Source organism: Oncorhynchus gorbuscha, linkage group LG12, assembly GCF_021184085.1.
Source record: "Oncorhynchus gorbuscha isolate QuinsamMale2020 ecotype Even-year linkage group LG12, OgorEven_v1.0, whole genome shotgun sequence".
In the NCBI taxonomy this organism is placed as follows: domain Eukaryota; kingdom Metazoa; phylum Chordata; class Actinopteri; order Salmoniformes; family Salmonidae; genus Oncorhynchus; species Oncorhynchus gorbuscha.
The window spans coordinates 13482316-13505142 of record NC_060184.1 but is presented as its reverse complement, the minus strand read 5'-3'; the positions used below and the strand labels follow the sequence as shown (position 1 = coordinate 13505142).

At 43.8% G+C, this 22827-nt stretch overlaps 1 protein-coding gene across 2 annotated transcripts in view; it reads left to right on the top strand.

Annotated features, from left to right (window-relative positions):
• LOC123990547 (glutamate receptor ionotropic, kainate 2-like) overlaps positions 1-22827 on the top strand; it is a 177407-nt gene that overhangs the window by 138720 nt on the left and 15860 nt on the right. For both annotated transcript variants that reach the window (XM_046291142.1, XM_046291143.1), the window contains exons 15-17: positions 8714-8832; positions 10920-11137; positions 12906-13131. In XM_046291142.1, coding sequence (XP_046147098.1) covers positions 8714-8832; positions 10920-11137; positions 12906-13131 — 563 coding nt within the window. The remainder of the gene's footprint in view (positions 1-8713; positions 8833-10919; positions 11138-12905; positions 13132-22827) is intronic.

The following is a 22827-nucleotide window of genomic DNA, read 5'->3' as shown; positions in this document are numbered from 1 at the left end:
AAGGACTAAAAGGAAGGATTTTCCTACGTTCTACAACATTTTAGTTTTATTCAATTCCTAACGAAATGTAGTTCTTTAAATGCTCTTCCTTTATTGAGAAAGAAACGCAGTTTAAATTCCCTCAGACGGTGTTCACAACCATAGAACACCTACGTATTGAGTCGCGAAAAATATCTCAGAGAGCTCGGACAATGCATGGGCCACCATACACAATAAGGTCCCTGTCATTGCATGTACATATGGAGTTGTTCCTCATTCTGGCTAACACACTAGATAAGCACAAATCACAGTGTTAGGCTCTTTCCTTCACACACACACACACACACACACACACACACACACACACACACACACACACACACACACACACACACACACACACACACACACACACACACACACACACGCACGCATGCACTCAAACACATTCTCTCACACACACATATACACACATGCACAGACACACACACACACCTACACACACCTCTCCTCAGATGCCCTGAGACAAGAAGGGAACAGCACTTTGAGATATCAGCTGATGTACGAAGGGCTATATAAATACATTTGATTTGATTTGATTTGAAACAGATCTATAAAACCGGCTAGAGTGATTGAGTCCAGCAGACAGCTAATAGGAGGGTGCCTGATGAGTTTTTGTGGCTGTGGATAGGAGGAGAGAAGAGGAGAGGAGGATGGGAGGAGAGGAAGATGAGAGGAGAGGATGAGAGGAGGAGTGTGAGATGAGAGGAGAGGAGGAAGAGAGGAGAGGAGAGGAGGAGAGAAGGATGAGAGGAGAGGAGGATAAAAGGAGAGAAGGATGAGGAGAGGAGAAGGAGGAGAGGAGGATGAGAGGATAGGAGAGAAGGATGAGAGGAGAGGAGAAGGAGGAGAGGAGAAGGAGGAGAGGAGGATGAGAGGATAGGAGAGAAGGATGAGAGGATAAGGAGGAGAGGAGAGGAGGAGAGGAGGATGAGAGGTGAGGAGAGAAAGATGAGAGGAGAGAGAAGGATGAGAGGAGGATAAGAGGTGAGGAGGATAAGAGGAGAGAAGGATGAGAGGATAAGGAGGAGAGGAGAGGAGGAGAGGAGGATGAGAGGTGAGGAGAGAAAGATGAGAGGAGAGAGAAGGATGAGAGGAGGATAAGAGGTGAGGAGGATAAGAGGAGAGAAGGATGAGGAGAGGAGAAGGAGGAGAGGAGGATGAGAGGATAGGAGAGAAGGATGAGAGGAGAGGAGAAGGAGGAGAGGAGGATGAGAGGTGAGGAGGAGAGAAGGATGAGAGGAGAGGAGAGGAGGAGAGGAGAGGAGCAGAGAAGGATGAGAGGAGAGGAGGATAAGAGGAGAGAAGGATGAGGAGAGGAGAAGGAGGAGAGGAGGATGAGAGGATAGGAGAGAAGGATGAGAGGAGAGGAGAAGGAGGAGAGGAGGATGAGAGGTGAGGAGGAGAGAAGGATGAGAGGAGAGGAGAAGGAGGAGAGGAGAGGAGGATGAGAGGTGAGGAGGAGAGAAAGATGAGAGGAGAGAGAAGGATGAGAGGAGGAGTCCTTTTGTTATTCTGTGTGGGACTCTGCATGTCCCCTGTCTGTGCTCTGTCTGTGTGTGTGCCATCTGTGTTTGTGTGTATGCCATCTGTGTGTGTGCATGTACGCGTACGTGAATGTGTATGTGTGTGTGTGTGTGTGTGTGAGTGTGCATGTGTGCCAGGGTGACACTTCTCTACTGCGGGAATCAGTGTGCAGAACACAACCCAGAGGAATACAGGAGTGGAACGCACAGCAAAACCTCTCTCTCACACACACACACACACAATGCGTTTCACACTGTCACACAATGTCACAAACCACATGATGCCACAGGGGACATTGAGCGGTGGTGCACGGTCGCCAGCGGTTACAAGGAGACGGAGCTCATTGACATTCTGGCCTTTCAGGCGGTCGGATGGGGCTGGCAGGAAGTTTAATGGCCCACAATTCATCATGTTTGTGGAATAAACGTCCCTTTATTACAGAGAACCATAAACACTAAGCAAAGTCATACTGATGAAATGTGGTTACAGTTTACAGTGGGATGTAGTGGTAAACACAAAGGTTGGTAAATGCACAACAACGCTAACTTTATTTTATAAATGACAATGTGTGTAAAACAGCGTTTACCCTCTGCTATATCCCTGGTGCTATTCATGTGAGAAGTATACACTGAGTGTACAAAACATTAAGAATACCTTCCTAATATTGATTTGCTCCTGCTTTGGTCCTCAGAACAGCTTCAATTCGTCAGGGCATGGACTCTACAAGGTGTTGAAAGCGTTCCACAGGGATGCTGGCACATGTTGACTCTAATATCTCCCACTAATATCTCCCACAGTTGTGTCAAGTTGGCTGGATGTCCTTTGAGTTGTGGACCATTCTTGATACACACAGAAAACTGTTGAGCGTGAAAAACCCAGCAGTTTTGCAATTCTTGACACTCAAACCGGTGCGCCTGGCACCTAATATCATATCCCATTCATAAGCACTTACACTCCCGTTCAGACGTTTGGAGTTACTTAGTAATGACCTGATTTTTGAAAGAAAAGCACATTTTCGTCCATTAAAATAACATCAAATGAATCAGGAATACAGTGTAGACATTGTTCATGTTGTAAATGACTATTGTAGCTGGAAACAGATTATTTTTTATGGAATATCTACATAGGTGTACAGAGGATTCCTGTGTTCCAATGGCACTGTTGTTAGCTAATCCAAATTTATCATTTTAAAAGGCTCATTTATCATTAGAAAACCCTTTTGCAATTATGTTAGCACCGCTGAAAACTATTGTTCTGATTAAAGAAGCAATAAAACTGGCCTTTTGTAGACTCGTTGAGTATCTGGAGCATCAGCCTTTGTGGTTTCGATTACAGGATCAAAATGGCCAGAAACAAAGACCTTTCTTCTGAAACTTGTCAGTCTATTCTTGTTCTAGGAAATTAAGGCTAATCCATGCAAGAAATTGCTAAGAAACTGAAGATTCAAAATGTGTAGAGTACTTTTGGGTGTCAGGGAAAATATATGGAGTAAAAAGTACAGAATTGTCTTTAGGAATGTAGTGAAGTAAAAGTAACAGTTATCAAAAATAGAAATTGTGAAGTACAAATACCCACAAAAAACTACTTAAGTAGTACTTTAAAGTATTTTTACTTAAGTACTTCACATCACTGCATATTGGATGTTGTATAGGTGATCAGACATGCCCATATTAGGCAACTCCTAATGCTAACCCAATCCCACTCGCAGGTCCTGATGCCTAAAGCTAACCCAATCCCACTCTCAGGTCCTGATGCCTAATGCTAACCAAATCACACTCTCAGGTCCTGATGCCTAATGCTAACCCAATCCCACTCTCAGGTTCTGATGCCCAATGCTAACCCAATCCCACTCTCAGGTTCTGATGCCCAATGCTAACCCAATCCCACTCTCAGGTTCTGATGCCCAATGCTAACCCAATCCCACTCTCAGGTTCTGATGCCCAATGCTAATCCAATCCCACTCTCAGGTTCTGATGCCCAATGCTAACCCAATCCCACTCTCAGGTTCTGATGCCCAATGCTAACCCAATCCCACTCTCAGGTTCTGATGCCCAATGCTAACCCAATCCCACTCTCAGGTTCTGATGCCCAATGCTAATCCAATCCCACTCTCAGGTTCTGATGCCCAATGCTAACCCAATCCCACTCTCAGGTTCTGATGCCCAATGCTAACCCAATCCCACTCTCAGGTTCTGATGCCCAATGCTAACCCAATCCCACTCTCAGGTTCTGATGCCCAATGCTAACCCAATCCCACTCTCAGGTTCTGATGCCCAATGCTAACCCAATCCCACTCTCAGGTTCTGATGCCCAATGCTAACCCAATCCCACTCTCAGGTTCTGATGCCCAATGCTAACCCAATCCCACTCTCAGGTTCTGATGCCCAATGCTAACCCAATCCCACTCTCAGGTTCTGATGCCCAATGCTAACCCAATCCCACTCTCAGGTTCTGATGCCCAATGCTAACCCAATCCCACTCTCAGGTTCTGATGCCCAATGCTAACCCAATCCCACTCTCAGGTTCTGATGCCCAATGCTAACCCAATTCCACTCTCAGGTTCTGATGCCCAATGCTAACCCAATCCCACTCTCAGGTTCTGATGCCCAATGCTAACCCAATCCCACTCTCAGGTTCTGATGCCCAATGCTAATCCAATCCCACTCTCAGGTTCTGATGCCCAATGCTAACCCAATCCCACTCTCAGGTTCTGATGCCCAATGCTAACCCAATCCCACTCTCAGGTTCTGATGCCCAATGCTAACCCAATCCCACTCTCAGGTTCTGATGCCTAATACTAACCCAATCCCACTCTTAGGTCCTGATGCCTAATGCTAACCCAATCCCACTTTTAGGTCCTGATGCCTAATGCTAACCCAATCATACACACAGGTCCTGATGCCTAATACTAACCAAATCACACTCTCAGGTTCTGATGCCCAATGCTAACCCAATCCCACTCTCAGGTTCTGATGCCCAATGCTAATCCAATCCCACTCTCAGGTTCTGATGCCCAATGCTAACCCAATCCCACTCTCAGGTTCTGATGCCCAATGCTAACCCAATCCCACTCTCAGGTTCTGATGCCCAATGCTAACCCAATCCCACTCTCAGGTTCTGATGCCCAATGCTAATCCAATCCCACTCTCAGGTTCTGATGCCCAATGCTAACCCAATCCCACTCTCAGGTTCTGATGCCCAATGCTAATCCAATCGCACTGCTAATTTGATGCCACTCTCACTTAATAAGCTTTTACTGCAGTGGGCTAAATCAGGGTCACAGAGTGTTTCATGGTAGACTTAAACAAATCTAATTTGAACCAAAAGTATACACCTCACACAGATGGTTATGGGCTTAAACAAAGAATATACATATACCATGGCAGATATAGAGTTGAAATGTATTATGTTTTGAGTTTGCATCCCAATATTACACTTCATATAAAGAACAGAAGACTGAAATGTAACAAAACCGTTTGACATTGACCTGACTTTCTGCGTATAAAAAAGTGCATTAATTATGAAATTATTAAAAGTATTAATAACATTACACCCATGAAGCCACTATGTCATTTGACTGCAGTTAAGGGCTACCATAATAAAGGAGGAATATCCCGAGGGAGGGCATGGGGGCATCAGGAAGGAAGAAGGTAGAGAGGAAGGGGGAGTCGAGGGAGAGGGGGAGTCGATGAATCTCAATGAGCTCCATAGATGATCAGGGATGAGGACGTTATCTCCAGTGACAGTGTTATTCCACTCCATCGATCGGGCCTCACAATAAACTGAAGGCATTTGAATATGTCAATATGTTGATCTAGGGGAAAGGGTAAATTATTTGTGTTTGGTCTCCAGTGGAGAATAGGAATCTAAGGCCATAGTAAAAGCTTGTAAGAGCGTCAATTTGAGTCCGAGACAAGACCAAGACTGGGGGGGGGGCGAGACCGAGTCAAGACCGAGACCAAGTCAAGACCAGGACCAGAAAAAAGCGAGTCCAATTTAAGACCATGATTGTAATTTTGTCAAAATGTCTGGTATTTCTGTGTTTCTATTTCAGAACAACATATGGATTCCTTAGACATTCATTATTGTGAAAAAACGCATGCTGAGGTCATATTGAGTTATTACTAACCCAAACACAGTGGGGAACAATTGGCCTTCTAAGCCTTCAGAGAAGTTCTAAGGATTTATAAAATAATTATTAGAATAATAGAATAATAATGATAAAAATATTATTATTTTATTATTTTTAATGATTTTCTGATTTAATCTCATGATTTTTTATTGGAAAGGAAAGGGTTAACACTGAAGAGAAAAAAATATCCAATCAGGTTTTTTGGGGGGGGTCTCTGGGGAGGTAAAGCTACAGTTGCTTGTCAAGTCAGCCATTGGCTAGGCCATCAGAAGCTAGATAAAGGCATCTGTCCCACTTGTTGTTGATTCTTCACAAAAAAATACAGTTTTATATCTTTATGTTTGAAGCCTGAAATGTGGCAAAAGGTCGCAAAGTTCAAGGGGGCCGAATACTTTCGCAAGGCACTGTATCTAGGGTGACACCCAGCAGTTTAGTCTCCTAAACTTGCTCAATAGCCACATTAATCAATAATAGCTCTAAAGGAGGTTCAGCATTGAGCAAGTGATTTGTCACAAAAAATATGCTTTCAGTTATTTAGATATTTTGCACCAGCCTATTGCTAGTTACCTATTCTATGTTAAGTGTCTCAGTTATTTATTTTACTGTTGCAGCTGAAGTGTATACTGTCATCAGCGTACAGAGGCTTTATTCAAGGTCAGTGGAAGGGCATTTGTAAAATTAGAAAACAATATTGGCCCTAGCCGGCTGCCCTGAGGTACACCACACTCAACTGAATTTTCATGAGAGAGGCTTCCATTAACGAAAACCCTCTGTGTTCTATTAGATAGATAACTGTCAATCCATAATAAGGCAGAGGATGCAAATCCATAACACCTATGTTTTTTCAGCAATAGGTTATGATCAATGACATCAAAAGCTGCTCTGAAGTCTAACAAAACAGCTCCCACAATCAAATGAATTGTCACCAAGTGCGGAGACCCAGCCTAAAACCCCAAACAACAAGCAATACAGATGTAGAAGCACGGTGGCTAGGAAAAACTCCCTAGAAAGGCAGGAACCTAGGAAGAAACCTAGAGAGGAACCAGGCTTTGAGGGGTGGCCAGTCCTCTTCAGGCTGTGCCAGGTGGAGATTATAAGAGTAAATGGCCATTAAGGCCAGTTTGTTCTTCAAGATGTTCAAACGTTCATAGACAACCAGCAGGGTCAAATAATAATCACAGAGGTTGTAGAGGGTGCAATAGGTCAGCACCTCAGGAGTAAATGGAAGTTGGCTTTTCATAGCCGAGCATTCAGAGGTCGAGACAGCAGGTGCGGTAGAGAAAGAGAGTCAAAAACAGCGGGTCCGGGACATGGTAGCACATCCGGTGAACCGGTCAGTGTTCCTTAGCCGCAGGCAGAGCAGTTGACCAGGTGGACTGGGGACAGCCAGGAGATATCAGGCCAGGTAGTCCTGAGGTATGGTCCAGGTGCTCAGGTCCTCCGGAAGACAGAGAGAATTAGAGTGAGCATACTTAAATTCACACAGGACACCAGGTAAGACAGGAGAATTATACCAGATATAACAGACTGACCCTAGCCCGCTGGCACATAGACTATTGCAGCATAGACACTGGAGACTGAGGCAGAGAATCCCAGTGGAGACAGGGGAGGCAGAGACAGAGGCTAGGCAGAGACAGTTTCTATCCATTTCTTTCAGCCAATCATCTGTTATTTGTGTCAGTGCCGAGCATGTTGAGTGCCCTTCCCTGAAACTCTGTTGTTAGTTTGTTTTCTGGAAAATAACTTTGTATTTGATCAGACACATTTTTTTCTTAACGTTTACTAAGCACTTTCTACAGGCTGATTGGTCGGCTGTTAAAAGCATTAACGGGTACTCTGCTATTCTTGGGTAGCGGAATGACCTTTGCCTCCCTCCATGTCTGAGGGCCCACACTGTACTCTAGGCTTAAATGGAAGATGTGTCAAACAGGAGTCACAATGTACTACGCTACCAACCTCCGCAATTTACCATCCAGGTTGTCGGTTCCTGAGGGTTTGGCCTTATTTATAGATTGCAAAACAAAATATCACCTCTTCCACACCCCCTTTGTGGAATTCAAAACTACAGTGCTTGTCTTTCATTATTTAATCCATTATGCATGACTATGAAGGCTCAGCATTTGTTGTTTGCATGACTTACCTAAGTTTGCTTGTCTTGTCAACAAAAAAGTTACTAAAGTGGTTGACAATATCAAAGGGTTTAGTTATGAACAAGCCATCTGCCTCAATGAAGGATGGAACCAAGATTGCTTTTTTGCCTAGAATTTCATTTAAAGTACTACAGAGCTGTTTATTATCATTCTTTCATTCTTTTTTCTTATTATTTTTGTTTAGTTTATTTACTTGATTTCTCAGTTGACTGTACATTTGCCAGTCTGCTGTGTGGTCAGACTTTTGTGCTATTCCCTTTGCCTCATCCCTCTCAGCCATATCGTTGTTCAATTCGTCATCTAACAGTCCGATTCTTGTTTGGCACATGTGTGGATACTGTTTTAGAGAAGATTTCTGCAACATTAGTAAAGATGTGATCAATACATGTGGATGATTTAGTTCATGTTTTGTTTGTAAATACCCAGGTAGGTTGACTGATAACTTGAACCAGATTGCAAGCACTGGTTACAGCTTGAAGCTTCTTTTTGACAACCAGTCATCAACTCTATTGATATCACATACATTATCCAACATTTCACACATACATTATAGTCCAAATACAGACTTTTAGCACTTGTTGGTCTATAGAACCCTAACCCTACAAAAATAGGCTTTAGGTGAGGTAGATGAACCTGTAGCCATATTAGATCCAAATCATCTGACATGAGATCCTCTCTCAGCCTAACAGGAATATGACTCCAGATATATAGTACATGTATCTATTTTTAGGAAATCGACCTCAAGCGATGTTCTTTTTTTCAAGTAAAGGAATGTTGTGTGTTTAACTGGATAGAGAAGAGATTGTAGAGGCCACTAATGTTATTCTGTTTGACTGAACTGTCTGTGTGTTCTCTCCAACCACAGGTTCAGCCCGTACGAGTGGTACAACCCCCATCCGTGCAACCCAGACTCGGACGTGGTGGAAAACAATTTTACGTTGCTCAATAGTTTCTGGTTCGGCGTCGGGGCTCTCATGCAGCAAGGTAGTTGCCTCAGCCTGCTGGTGCTGTGGCTATCTCTGTGTCCTACTCTCTCTGGGGGCCAAGGGCCAAGGTTTTAGGCCAGGCTCCGGGGTACACACAGGGGTCTCTGGGTGTGTGCTGCTACACTCTTAGAAAAAAAAGTGCTATCGAAAACCGAAAAGGATTCTTTGACTGTTTACATAGGTGAACCCTTTTTGGTTCCAGGTAGACCCCTTTCCACAGAGGGTTCTACATGGAACCAAAAATGGTTCTCATATGGGGACAGCCGAAGAACAATTTTGGAACGTTTTTTTCTTAATAGTGTAGGTGGAAAGAAAAAAAGAGTTACGGGGCATCTATACATGCTTTATAAAGGGCTTATAAAAGGCTTAGTTTAGCCTTATAAGATGCAGCTCAATTAAGTATATGAAGTATATATATATGAAGGATGGTATATGAAGGATGGGGCTAAAAAAAACGATAACTAATGTAAAATATACTGTGTACATAAAATGTATATAGTATGTGTATAAGCTGGAGGTAGAAGCCTATGTGTTGTTGTCCATTAGTTTACTCCAATTAGGGGAGGGGTGGTAGGGTTAGTGGAGGGGTGGTAGGGTTAGGGGAGGGGTGGTAGGGTTAGGAATTTGAGATTTTTGGTTCCAACCTCCATGTCTTGTGAGACGCAGCGTAGGTGAACGGAAGATCTGCGCATGTGTGGTTCCCACCGTGAAGCATGGAGGAGGAGGTGTGATGGTGTGCTTTGCTGGTGACACAATCTGTGATTTATTTAGAATTCAAGGCACACTTAACCAGTATGGCTACTGCAGCATTCTGCAGCGATACGCCATCCCATCTGGCCTGCGTTTAGTGGGACTATCATTTGTTTTTCAACAGGACAATGACCCAAAACACACCTCCAGGCTGTGTAAGGGCTGTTTAGCCAAGAAGGAGAGTGATGGAGTGTTGCATCAGATGACCTCAATCCAATTGAGATGGTTTGGGATGAGTTGAACCGCAGAGTGAAGGAAAAGAAACCAACAAGTGCTCAGCATATGTGGGAACTCCTTCAAGACTGTGGGAAATGCATTCCTCATGAAGCTGGTTGAGAGATTGCCAAGAGTGTGCAAAGCTGTCATCAAGGCAAAGGGTGGCTACTTTGAAGAATCTTGATTTGGCTTATACTTGTTTGGTTACTACATGATTCCATATGTGTTATTTCATAGTTTTGATGTCTTCACTATTATTCTACAATGTAGAAAATCGTTTTTTTTAAGCCTTGGATGAGTAGGTTTTCTAAAACTTTTGACCGGTAGTGTGTATATAAAAAATATATATTTATAAAAAATATATATGGGGTATTGGAAATGATGTAGAAAATGACGGTAATAGAAGCCGCTACCTGCAATGTTGCAATGTTGAAGCTGATCCACCCCATCAAAAAAACAAAAACAATGACAGGTTGGTGTCATGTGCCACTACACAGAGTACTCTCCCATTGCCCACAGCCAATCAGCACCCAGAGAGTAGTGGGACATGGGGTCAGGATGTGAGGTTATCTTGGGTACATGACAGTCAGACCCATCCAGTTTGTCTGTTTCCACAAAAGTTGCTTATTGTAAAATGTTAACATGTAAATTCACTGATGTGACTCATTTGTGATCACTGATGGTAAGTTGAATGAGTACACCTTTCCAAGTACACCTTGGACCAGGTGAAGCCTATTTTAGAATAAAAATTCTCTGTCAATGGATATTCTTCATTCAATATGCTTTTTAGTCCAGGAGTGAGCTTAATCTGGTCTGGGAAACCAGACCCTTATTACCCAAGTCCTAGCTTTAGTATAACATCAACCATTCTTGGTCTCAGACGGACTGTCTCAGGTGCCTGGATTCGGCCTACTTCCGGGTGATCCACAGTGCACAATATACACCCCAAACAACTCAATATACAGCCCAAACAACTCCCACAGTTCTTTGTAGATGCTACCCACTACAGTGTGTGGATATCTTCTCGATGGAGATACTATCTTCTCCCAGCTGCATCTTCTGGAAGTCTTTTTTATCTGTCTTTACTTCCTACCCCCCTTTCCTCACCTTCTAACCCAGGCTCAGAGCTCATGCCCAAGGCCCTGTCCACCAGGATTGTGGGAGGCATCTGGTGGTTCTTCACCCTGATCATCATCTCCTCCTACACGGCCAACCTGGCTGCCTTCCTCACCGTGGAGCGCATGGAGTCGCCCATCGACTCAGCAGACGACCTGGCAAAACAGACCAAGATCCTGTACGGTGTGGTGGAGGACGGATCAACCATGACCTTCTTTAAGGTAGCTAGTTGGGCGAACCATTGGGCTGTATGCGACAAGTGGCCTTCTGAGGCGTTGTGGTTGTGGAGAAACCAGTTCAAACTGTGTTTTCTTACGCTGCTGAAAATATTGATATTTTTCACGCAAGTTATTTTGTTGTTCTTTACATCGTACTTCTTGCAATGCCATTTAATCAAGCATGGTAACACTTTATTTGACAAGGTCACATTGACATGGAAAGTGCTAGTCATTTTAATAGGTGTCTGCTGTGGAAAAAGGCATCTGCTCCAACTCAAATGTAACACACCTGATTCAGCTGGTTAAGGTTCTGATGAGGAGCCATTTAGTAGAATCAGGTATACTATATTTGTGTTGAAGCGAAAGCTTTCAGGACAGCAGATCTCTAGAAGAATGTTGGGACTCAACCTTGCTTTAGAGCAACTAGACTGATTGGCGATGATCACAAGCATTTCGCTACACCCGCAATAACATCTGCTAAACACGTGTATGTGAGCAAAAACATTGGATTTGATTTGATAAGGTCATTTCCACATACTATGTCAAGCACTTTGAGCTACTGGAAAAGGCCAGCGTGATGTACTGGAAAAGGCCAGCTCTATGTACTGGAAAAGGCCAGCGCTATGTACTGGAAAAGGCCAGCTCTATGTACTGTAAAAGGCCAGCTCTATGTACTGGAAAAGGCCAGCGCAATGTACTGGAAAAGGCTAGCTCTATGTACTTGAAAAGGCCAGCGCTATGTACTGGAAAAGGCCAGCTCTATGTACTGGAAAAGGCCAGCTCTATGTACTGGAAAAGGCCAGCTCTATGTACTGGAAAAGGCCAGCGCTATGTACTGGAAAAGGCCAGCTCTCTGTACTGGAAAAGGCCAGCGCTATGTACTGGAAAAGGCCAGCTCTATGTACTGGAAAAGGCCAGCTCTATGTACTGGAAAAGGCTAGCTCTATTGCCTGGAAAAGGCCAGCGCTATGTACTGGAAAAGGCCAGCTCTATATACTGGAAAAGGCTAGCTCTATTGCCTGGAAAAGGCTAGCTCTATTGCCTGGAAAAGGCCAGCGCTATGTACTGGAAAAGGCCAGCTCTATATACTGGAAAAGGCCAGCTCTATTGCCTGGAAAAGGCCAGCTCTATTGCCTGGAAAAGGCCAGCTCTATGTACTGGAAAAGGCCAGCGCTATGTACTGGAAAAGGCCAGCTCTATGTACTGGAAAAGGCCAGCGCTATGTACTGGAAAAGGCCAGCTCTATATACTGGAAAAGGCCAGCTCTATTGCCTGGAAAAGGCCAGCTCTATTGCCTGGAAAAGGCCAGCTCTATGTACTGGAAAAGGCCAGCGCTATGTACTGGAAAAGGCCAGCTCTATATACTGGAAAAGGCCAGCTCTATATACTGGAAAAGGCCAGCTCTATTGCCTGGAAAAGGCCAGCTCTATTGCCTGGAAAAGGCCAGCGCTATGTACTGGAAAAGGTCAGCGCTATGTACTGGAAAAGGCTAGCTCTATGTACTGGAAAAGGCCAGCTCTATGTACTGGAAACGGCCAGCTCTATGTACTGGAAAAGGCCAGCTCTATGTACTGGAAAAGGCTAGCTCTATTGCCTGGAAAAGGCCAGCGCCATGTACTGGAAAAGGTCAGCGCTATGTACTGGAAAAGGCTAGCTCTATGTACTGGAAAAGGCCAGCTCTATGTACTGTACATTCAATAGTTTATTCATTACTATCATTAAAACAGTTGGAATTCATCTGTCACATTTTCTTCCTCTGGTCGTTTCTCAGAAGACTAAGATCTCCACCTACGATAAGATGTGGGAGTTCATGAACAGCCGGCGATCGTCAGTGATGGTGAAAGACATAGACGCAGGAATCCAGCGCGTGCTCACCTCAGACTACGCCTTCCTCATGGAGTCCACCACCATCGAGTTCGTCACCCAGCGGAACTGCAACCTCACCCAGATAGGAGGCCTCATCGACTCCAAGGCCTACGGAGTGGGGACACCCATGGGTAAGGTCTATTGTCCTTCTTGTCTATATAGTCTATCATCCATATTGGCTAAATTGCTTATATCTCCTATATCCCCTTCTTCCTGTCAATGGCAACGTATGTTACTGTGGCGGCAGGTAGCCTAGTGGATAGAGCATTGGACTAGTATCCGGAAGGTCATAAGATCAAATCCCCAAGCTGACATGGTAAAAATCTGTCGTTCTGCCCCGGAACAAGGCAGTTAACCCACTGTACCTAGGCTGTCATTGAAAATAAGACTTTGTTCTTAACTGATATGCCTAGTTAAATAAAGGTAAAATAAAAATAAATATCAAAGTAAGCTGATAAATGAAGGTTGGAGTTTGGGTTATTGGAGACAGAGAGTGATAACGCACTGTATGCATAACTGAAAGGGTCGAACAAGGAAGCGTTATGAATGAGGTCAGGGGGTAAGGGTTAAAGTGAAGGGGAAATGGACAATAAGAAAAATGTAGGAATTTCACACAGTATCTAGTATCACAGTATCTAGGATTTCTCTACACATGTACTTATAATAAACTTATTTTTGATTTGTACAGCTTGAAATGTGAAAATACCATGCCCGACTGGATCACGAAGTAACAGATTTAACTCTGGCATTTCAGTGTTAACACTGTTCCACTTGACACGTACGGTATATGATAATCCACTTCACATAACCAGCTATTTCTGTTGGGACAACTTTTTTCCTTGGCCTGAAAAGATTCTGTACAACAGAGAAGGTGCTGAGCCCGTTTTTCTGAAACATATCATATTTCGGATAATAATGAACAAAATCTCATGTAAAGGCGGTACCTATATTCTAGATCAACATGCCTACTCTGAAACGCTTGATACAGCCCATACTGTATACTGTATGTGTGCAGGTCACATCTCATGGACTCCAGAGGAAACAAGAGGAACGCTGCTGCTCGTGGTTTATAATTCTAGGGTTAGTGATGAGGCTGCAGATAACTGCCCCTATCCCATAATGGCCTCATCCATCACCAGCATTATGAATGCCATCAAAACATCTGAACCTGTCCACTGTTGATTAGTATTGGTGGTTATGGGTCTGCAGGGATACTGTGTGTTGCTGATATGACTTGGCTGTTGTTGGTGGCAGGAGCGCCAGTTCCAGTATCTCAGAAATGTCCGCCCTCCTGGGTATTTCACGCACAACAGTGTCTAAGGGTTTACAAAAAATGTTAATCAAAATATATTTTGTATTTGAGATTCTTCAAATAGCCACCCTTTGCCTTGATGACAGCTTTTCACACTCTTGGCATTCTCTCAACCAGCTCCATGAGGAAGTATCTGGAATTAATTTTAATTAGCAAGTTGGCACCGACACAGATGGAGGCCTTGCTTCACGTTCTTAGGAAACTATCCAGTATTTTGTTTTTATGTTTTATTTCTTACATTGTTACCCCAGGAAATATTAAGTATTATTACATACAGCCGGGAAGAAATATTGGATATAAGAGCAACGTCAACTTAACAACATTACGACCAGGAATAGAACTTTCCCGAAGCGGATCCTCTGTTCGGACCACCACCCAGAACAATGGATCTGATCCCAGTAGGAGACCGAAAACAACGGCGCCACAGAAGGGGCAGACGGAGCAATCTTCTGGTCAGGCACCATAGTTTGGGCACATCGCTCACCGCTCCCGAGTATACCACTCGCCAATGTCCAGTCTCTTGACAACAAGGTAGATGAAATTCAAGCAAGGGTTTCCTTCCAGAGAGACATCAGTGATTGTAACATTCTCTGTTTCACGGAAACATGGCTCACTCGGGATATGTTATCAGAGTCGGTACAGCCACCCAGTTCCTTCATGCATCATGGCAACAGAAACGAACATCTCTCTGGTAAGGAGAAGGGCGGGGGTGTATGCCTTATGATTAATGACTCATGGTGTGATCATAACAACATACAGGAACTCAAGTCCTTCTGTTCAACTGACCTAGAAGTCCTTACAATCAAATGTGGACCGCATTATCTACCAAGAGAATTCTCTTTGATTTTAATCACAGCCCCCCCCCCAATCAGATACCTCGACGGCCATGAAAGAACTTCACTGGACTCTATTTAAACTGGTAACCATATATCCTGAAGCTGCATTTATTGTAGCTTTGTAACAAAACTCATCTGAAAACAAGCTCCCTAAATTTGATCAGCATATAAAATGCGCGACTCGAGCTGGCAGCATTCTGGCTCGTTGCTACTCTAACTTCCGCGACACATACAAAGCCCTTCCTCGCCCTCCTTTCTGCAAATCTGACCACAACTCCATTTTGTTGCTCCCAGCCTATAGACAGAAACTAAAACAGGAAACGCTCGTGCTCAGGTCTGTCCAATGCTGGTCCGACAAATCGGATTCCACGATTCAAGATTGCTTCGATCACGTGGACTGGGATATGTTCCGGAATAGCCTCATACAACAACATTGATGTATACGCTGACTCGGTGAGCGAGTTTATTAGCAAGTGCATCTGTGATGTTGTACCCATGGTGACTAAAAACTTCCCTAACTAGAAAACGTGGATTGATGGCAGCATTCGAGAAAAACTGAAAGCGCAAACCACTGCTTTTAATCACGGTAAGGTGACCGGAAACACGATCGAATACAAAAGGTGTAGCTATTCCCTCCGCAAGGCAATCAACCAAGCTAAGCGTCAGTATAGAGACAAAGTAAAGTCGCAATTCAATGGCTCAAACATGAGTCGTACGTGGCAGGGTCTACAGTCAATCACGGACTACAAAAAGAAAACCAGCCCCGTCGCAGACACCGACGTCTTGCTCCCAGACAAACTAAACAACTTCTTTGCTCGCTTTGAGGACAATACAGTGCCAATGACACACCCCGAAATCAAAACCTGTGGGCTCTCCTTCACAGTGGCCAATGTGAGTAAAACATTTAAAAGTGTTAACCCTCGCAGGGCTGCTGGTCCAGACAGCATCCCAAGCCACGTCCTCAGAGCATGCGCAGACCAGCTAGCTGGTGTGTTTACGCAAGAAAGCTAAGGTAACTGAGCTAAATGACTATCACCCCGTAGCACTTACTTCTGTCATCATGAAGTGCTTTGAGAAACAAGTCAAGGATCATATCACCTCCAACCTACCTGAAACCCTAGACCCATTTCAATTCTCCTACCACCCCAATAGGTCCACAGACGACACAATGGAAATCACACTGCCCTAACCCATCTGGACAAGAGGAATACCTATGTAAGAATGCTGTTCATCGATTACAGCTCAGCATTTAACACCATAGTACCCTCCAAACTCGTCATTATGCTCAAGACCCTGGGTCTCGACCCCGCCCTGTGCAACTGGGTCCTGGACCGTCTGACGAGCCGCATCAGGGTAGGAAGGTGAGGGTAGAAAACAAACAACATTGATCCTCAACACTGGGGCCCCACAAGGGTGCATTCTCAGCCTTCTCCTGTACTCCCTGTTCAACCATGACTGCGTGGCCATGCACGCCTCAAACTCAATCATCAAGTTTGCAGATGACGCTACAGTGGTAGGCTTGATTACCAACAATGACGAGACGGCCTACAGGGAGGAGGTGAGGGACCTTGGAGTGTGGTGTCAGGAAAATAACCTCACACTCAACGTCAACAAAACAAAGGAAATGATCGTGGACTTCAGGAAACAGCAGAGGGAGCACCCCCCTATCTACATCGACAGGACAGTAGTGGAGAAGGTGGAAAGTTTTAAGATCCTCGGGGTACACATCACAGACAAACTGAAATGATCCACCCACACAGACAGCATAGTGAAGAAGGCGCAACAGCACACTGGTGCACTTTACAAAATAGATGGCATGGGAAAAGGAGGGAAAAATATGTGGAGATCTTGAAGCAACATCTCAAGACATCAGTCAGGAAGTTAACGTTATTGACTGTACGTTTGTTTATTCCATTTGTAACTCTGTGTTGTTGATTGTGTCGCACTGCTTTGCTTTGTCTTGGCAGTTGTAAATGAGAACTTGTTCTCAACTGGCCTGCCTGGTTAAATAAAGGTGAACATAAAAAAAAAAAAAAAAGCTTGGTTGTCATACTTCCAACGTTGTGGCAAAATGGCTTAAGGACAACAAAGTCAAGGTATTGGAGTGGCCATCACAAAGCCCTGGCCTCAATCCCATAGAAAATGTGTGGGCAGAACTGAAAAGTGTGTGCGAGCAAGGAGGCCTACAAATCTGACTCAGTTACACCAGCTCTATCAGGAGGAATGGGCAAAAATTCACCCAATTTATTGTGGGAAACTTGTGGAAGGATTCCAGAAACATTAGACCCAAGTTAAACAATTTAAAGGCAATGCTACCAATTACTAATTGAGTGGATGTAAACTTCTGACCCACTGGGAATGTGATGAAAGAAATAAAAGCTGAAATAAATTATTCTCTACTATTATTCTGACATTTCACATTCTTAAAATAAAGTGATGATCCTAACTGACCTAAGACATGGAATTTTTACTAGGATTACATGTCAGGATTTGTGAAAAACAGAGTTAATGTATTTGTGTCACGGTCGTTATAACGAGAAGACCAAGGCACAGCGTGATCTGAATACATACTTCTTTTAATGAAGAATAAACACTGAACAAACTATTCAAAACAACAAACCGAACCCTGAAGCTAATATGGCTAGTGCAGACAGGCAACTAAACATATACCCAAGGAATATGGCTACCTAAATATGGTCCCCAATCAGAGACAACGATAAACAGCTGCCTCTGATTGAGAACCAATCTAGGCAACCATAGACATATAAACACCTAGACTTACAAAACCCCTAGACAAACAAAACCCCTAGACAATTCAAAAACTAAACAAACCACCCTTGTCACACCCTGACCTAACCAAAATAATAAAGTAAACAAAGATAACTAAGGTCAGGGCATGACAATTTGTCTAAGGTGTATGTAAACCTACGACTTCAACTGTATTTATATGTGCATATTCTTATTCATTCCTTTACACTTGTGTGTGTAAGGTAGTTGTTGGGAAAGAGTTAGATTACTTGTTAGATATTACTTACTAGAAGCACAGGCATTTCACTACACTCGCATTAACATCTACTAACCATGTGTATGTGACCAATAACATTTGATTTGATTCGATTAACAGGTGTGTCTTTTTAAAAGTTAATTTGTGGAATTTTCTTCCTTCTTAATGCGTTTAAGGCAATCAGTTGTGTTGAGGGGTATACAGAAGATTATTTGGTAAAATATCAAGTCCATATTATGGCAAGAACGAACAGCTGAAATAAGCAAAGAGAAACAGCAGTCCATCATTACTTTAAGACATGAAGATCAGTCAATCCAAAAACATTTCAAGAACTCACAGTCGCAAAAACCATCAAGCTATGATGAAACTGGCCCTCATGAGGACCGCCACAGGAAAGGAAGACCCAGAGTGACCTCTGCTACAGAGGATAAGTTACCAGCCTCAGAAATACTATTTTGTTAAAATAAAGAAAAAAGAAAAACCCTTGATTGAGTAGGTGTTCTACTACTTTTGACCGGTAGTGTATATATACATTGCATTCAGAAACTATTCAGACCCCTTGACTTTTTTCTCATTTTGTTATCTTACAGCCTTGTTCTAAAATTGATTAAATTGTTTTTTCCCCCCTCATCAATATACACACAACCCCCCCCCCCCACATAATGACGAAGCAAAAACAGGTTTTTAGAAATGGTTGCAAATGTATTTAAAAAATAATAATAATAATTAAATAGGACATTTACATAAGAGTTCAGACCCTTTACTCTGTGCTTTGTTGAAGCACCTTTGGCAGTGATTACAACCTCAACTCTTCCTGGGTCTGACGCTACAAGCTTCGGACCCCTGTATTTGTGGAGTTTCTCCCATTCTTCTCTGCAAATCCTCTCAAGGTCTGTCAGGTTGAATGGGGAGCATCACTGCACAGCTATTTTCAGGTCTCTCTAGTGATGTTCGATCGGGTTCAAGTCCTGGCTCTGGCTGGGCCACTCAAGGACATTCAGAGACTTGTCCCGAAGCCACTCATGCGTTATCTTGTCTCTGTGCTTAGGGAAGGTGAACCTTCGCCCCAGTCTGAGGTCCTGAGAGCTCTGGAGCAGGTTTTCATCAAGGATCTCTCTGTACTTTGCTCTGATAATCTTCCCCTCGATCCTGACTAGTTTCCCAGTCTCTGCCGCTGAAAACATCCCCACAGCATGATGCTGCCACCACCATGCTTCACCGTGGGGATGGTGCCAGGATTCCTCCCAATGTGATGCTTGGCATTCAGGCCAAAAAGTTCAATCTTGGTTTCATCAGACCAGAGAATCTGGGTTCTCATGGTCTGAGAGTCTTTAGGTGCCTTTTAACAAACTCCATGTGCCCTTTAATGAGGAGTGGCTTCAGTCTGGCCACTATACCATAAAGGCCTGATTGGTGGAGTGCTGCAGAGATGGTTTTCCTTCTGGAAGGTTCTCCCATCTCCACAGAGGAACTCAGGAACATCTGTCAGAGTGACCATCAGGTTCTTGGTAACCTCCCTGAACAAGATACTTTTTCCTGGTTGCTCAGTTTGGCCGGGTGGCAGCTCTAGGAAGAGTCTTGGTGGTTCCAAACGTCTTCCATTTAAGAATGATGGAGGCCACTGTGTTCTTTGGGACCTTCAATGCTGCAGAAATATTTGAGTACCCTTCCCCAGATCTGTGCCTTTATACAATCATGTCTCGGACTTCTACGGACTATTCCTTTGACCTCATGGCTTGGTTTTTGCTCTGACATGCACTGTCAACTGTGGGACCTTAGATAGACAGGTGTATGGCTTTCAGATCATGTTCAATCAATTGAATTTACCGAAGGTGAACTCTAATCAAGTTGCAGAAACATCTCAAGGATGACCAATGGAAACAGGATGCACCTGAGCTCAATTTCGAGTCTCATAGCAAAGGGTCTGAATACTTATGTAACTAAGGTATTTCTGTTTTTCTCTTTGTTATTATGGGTTATTATGTGTAGATTGATGAGGATTTTTTTTTTATTAATCAATTTTAGAATAAGGCTGTAATGTAACAAAATGTGTTAAAAGGGAAGGGGTCTGAATACTTTACGAATGCACTGTATATATGTACAGTATATACCTTCCCAACAAGGGGAAGATTACCAACAGTTCATCTTCATTCTCAATAATTTATTTTTCCTGTAGCCGACTTAACCTTCAAAAACCTCCAAGGCCAAATTTAGCACCACCTTACCCTCTTATGGTACGGTAACAGCAGGCCACCATTTAAAAGCTTGCCATTCAATCCACGCCTCCTATTCCCCACACTCCCCTACGCCATCCCTCCATCGCCCCTCCGTCACCCCTACTGACCTAAACTGTGATCACATTCATATTTGAGGCCCGACAGCAGCGGAGTGAGTGATGTCCTCATATGTTGAACATCTGTCAGTTAGTTGCGTATGAGTGTCGCGTCAACGGTAGCGTCTGTCAGTTAGTTGCGTATGCAGAGTGCGTCAACAGTAGCATTAGCTCGCTCCGCCATTCAGCCCTGGTTCCATAGTCTGCCTCTCCAAGAATCCATCCTATTAAAGTGGCTCTGAATCATCTGAAATGTGAGCTGGGGGAGAATTAGAGGACTCTTGATGAATACTTGGTGTGGGTTATTCACACACACATGCAAGGGTATACAGTCGTGGCCAAAAGTTTTGAGAATCACACAAATATTAATTCCCACAAAGTTTGCTGCTTTAGATATTTTTGTCAGATGTTACTATGGAATACTGAAGTATAATTACAAGCATTTCATAAGTGTCAACCGCTTTTATTGACAATTACAGGAAGTTGATGCAAAGAGTCAATATTTGCAGTGTTGACCCTTCTTTTCCAAGACCTCTGCAATCCGCCCTGGCATGCTGTCAATTAACTTCTGGGCCACATCCTGACTGACGGCAGCCCATTCTTGCATAATCAATGCTTGGTGTTTGTCAGAACTGGTGGGTTTTTGTTTGTCCACCCGCCTCTTGAGGATTGACCACAAGTTCTCAAGTGATTAAGGTCTGGGGAGTTTCCTGGCCATGGACCCAAAATATCAATGTTTTGTTCCCCGAGCCACTTAGTTATCACTTTTGCCATATGGCAAGGTGCTCCATCATGCTGGAAAAGGCATTGTTCATCACCAAACTGTTCCTGGATGGTTGGGAGAAGTTGCTCTCAGAGGATGTGTTGATACCATTCTTTATTCATGGCTGTGTTCTTAGGCAAAATTGTGAGTGAGCCCACTCCCTTGGCTGAGAAGCAACCCCACACATGAATGGCCTCAGGATGCTTTACTGTTGACATGACACAGGACTGATGGTAGCACTCACCTTGTCTTCTCCGGACAAGCTTTTTTCCGGATGCCCCAAACAATTTGGAAAGGGAATTCATCAGCGACAATGACTTTACCCCAGTCCTCAGCAGTCCAATCCCTGTACCTTTTGAAGAATAGCCATCTGCCCCTGATGTTTTTCCTGGAGAGAAGTGGCTTCTTTGCTGCCCTTCTTGACACCAGGCCATCCTCCAAAAGTCTTTGCGTGCAGATGCACACACACCTACCTGCTGCCATTCCTGAGCAAACTCTGTACTGGTGGGGCCCCGATCCCGCAGCTGAATCAACTTTAGGAGATGGTCCTGGCGCTTGCTGGACTTTCTTGGGCGCCCTGAAGCCTTCTTCACAACAATTGAACCGCTCTCCTTGAAGTTCTTGATGATCCGATAAATGGTTGATTTAGGTGCAATCTTACTGGCAGCAATATCCTTGCCTGTGAAGCCCATTTTGTGCAAAGCAATGCTGATGGCACGTGTTTCCTTGCAGGTAACCATGATTGACAGAGGAAGAACAATGATTCCAAGCACCACCATCCTTTTGAAGCTTCCAATCTGTTATTCGAACTCAATCAGCATGACAGAGTGATCTCCAGCCTTGTCCTCGTCAACACACACCTGTGTTAACGAGAGAATCCCTGACATGATGTCAGCTGGTCCTTTTGTGGCAGGGCTGAAATGCAGTGGAAATGTTTTTGGGGGATTCAGATCATTTGCATGGCAATAAATTGCAATTTATCTGATCACTCTTCATACCATTCTGGAGTATATACAAACTTCCATCGTACAAACTGAGGCAGCAGACTTGTGAAAATTAATATTTGTGTCATTCTCAAAACTTTTGGCCACGACTGTACACTCACTCACTCACTCACACACACACACACACACACACACACACACACACACACACACACACACACACACACACACACACACACACACACACACACACACACACACACACACACACACACACACACACACGACAGCGCAGAGCTCCTTTTTTTCCCCTACCTCCTTTAAATAATGAAAACACTAACATGGTTTCAAGTTGTTTTTTCATTAACGAAACATAGAAATAAAACACCCAGTAAGCATTCATCTTGTCATGTGTGTGTGTGTGTGTGTGTGTGTGTGTGTGTGTGTGTGTGTGTGTGTGTGTGTGTGTGTGTGTGTGTGTGTGTGTGTGTGTGTGTGTGTGTGTGTGTGTGTGTGTGTGTGTGTGTGTGTGTGTGTACAGTCGCGGCCAAAAGTTTTGAGAATGACACAAATATTAATTCATATTAATATAAAATTCTGCTGCCTCAGTGTGTGTGTGTGTGTGTGTGTGTGTGT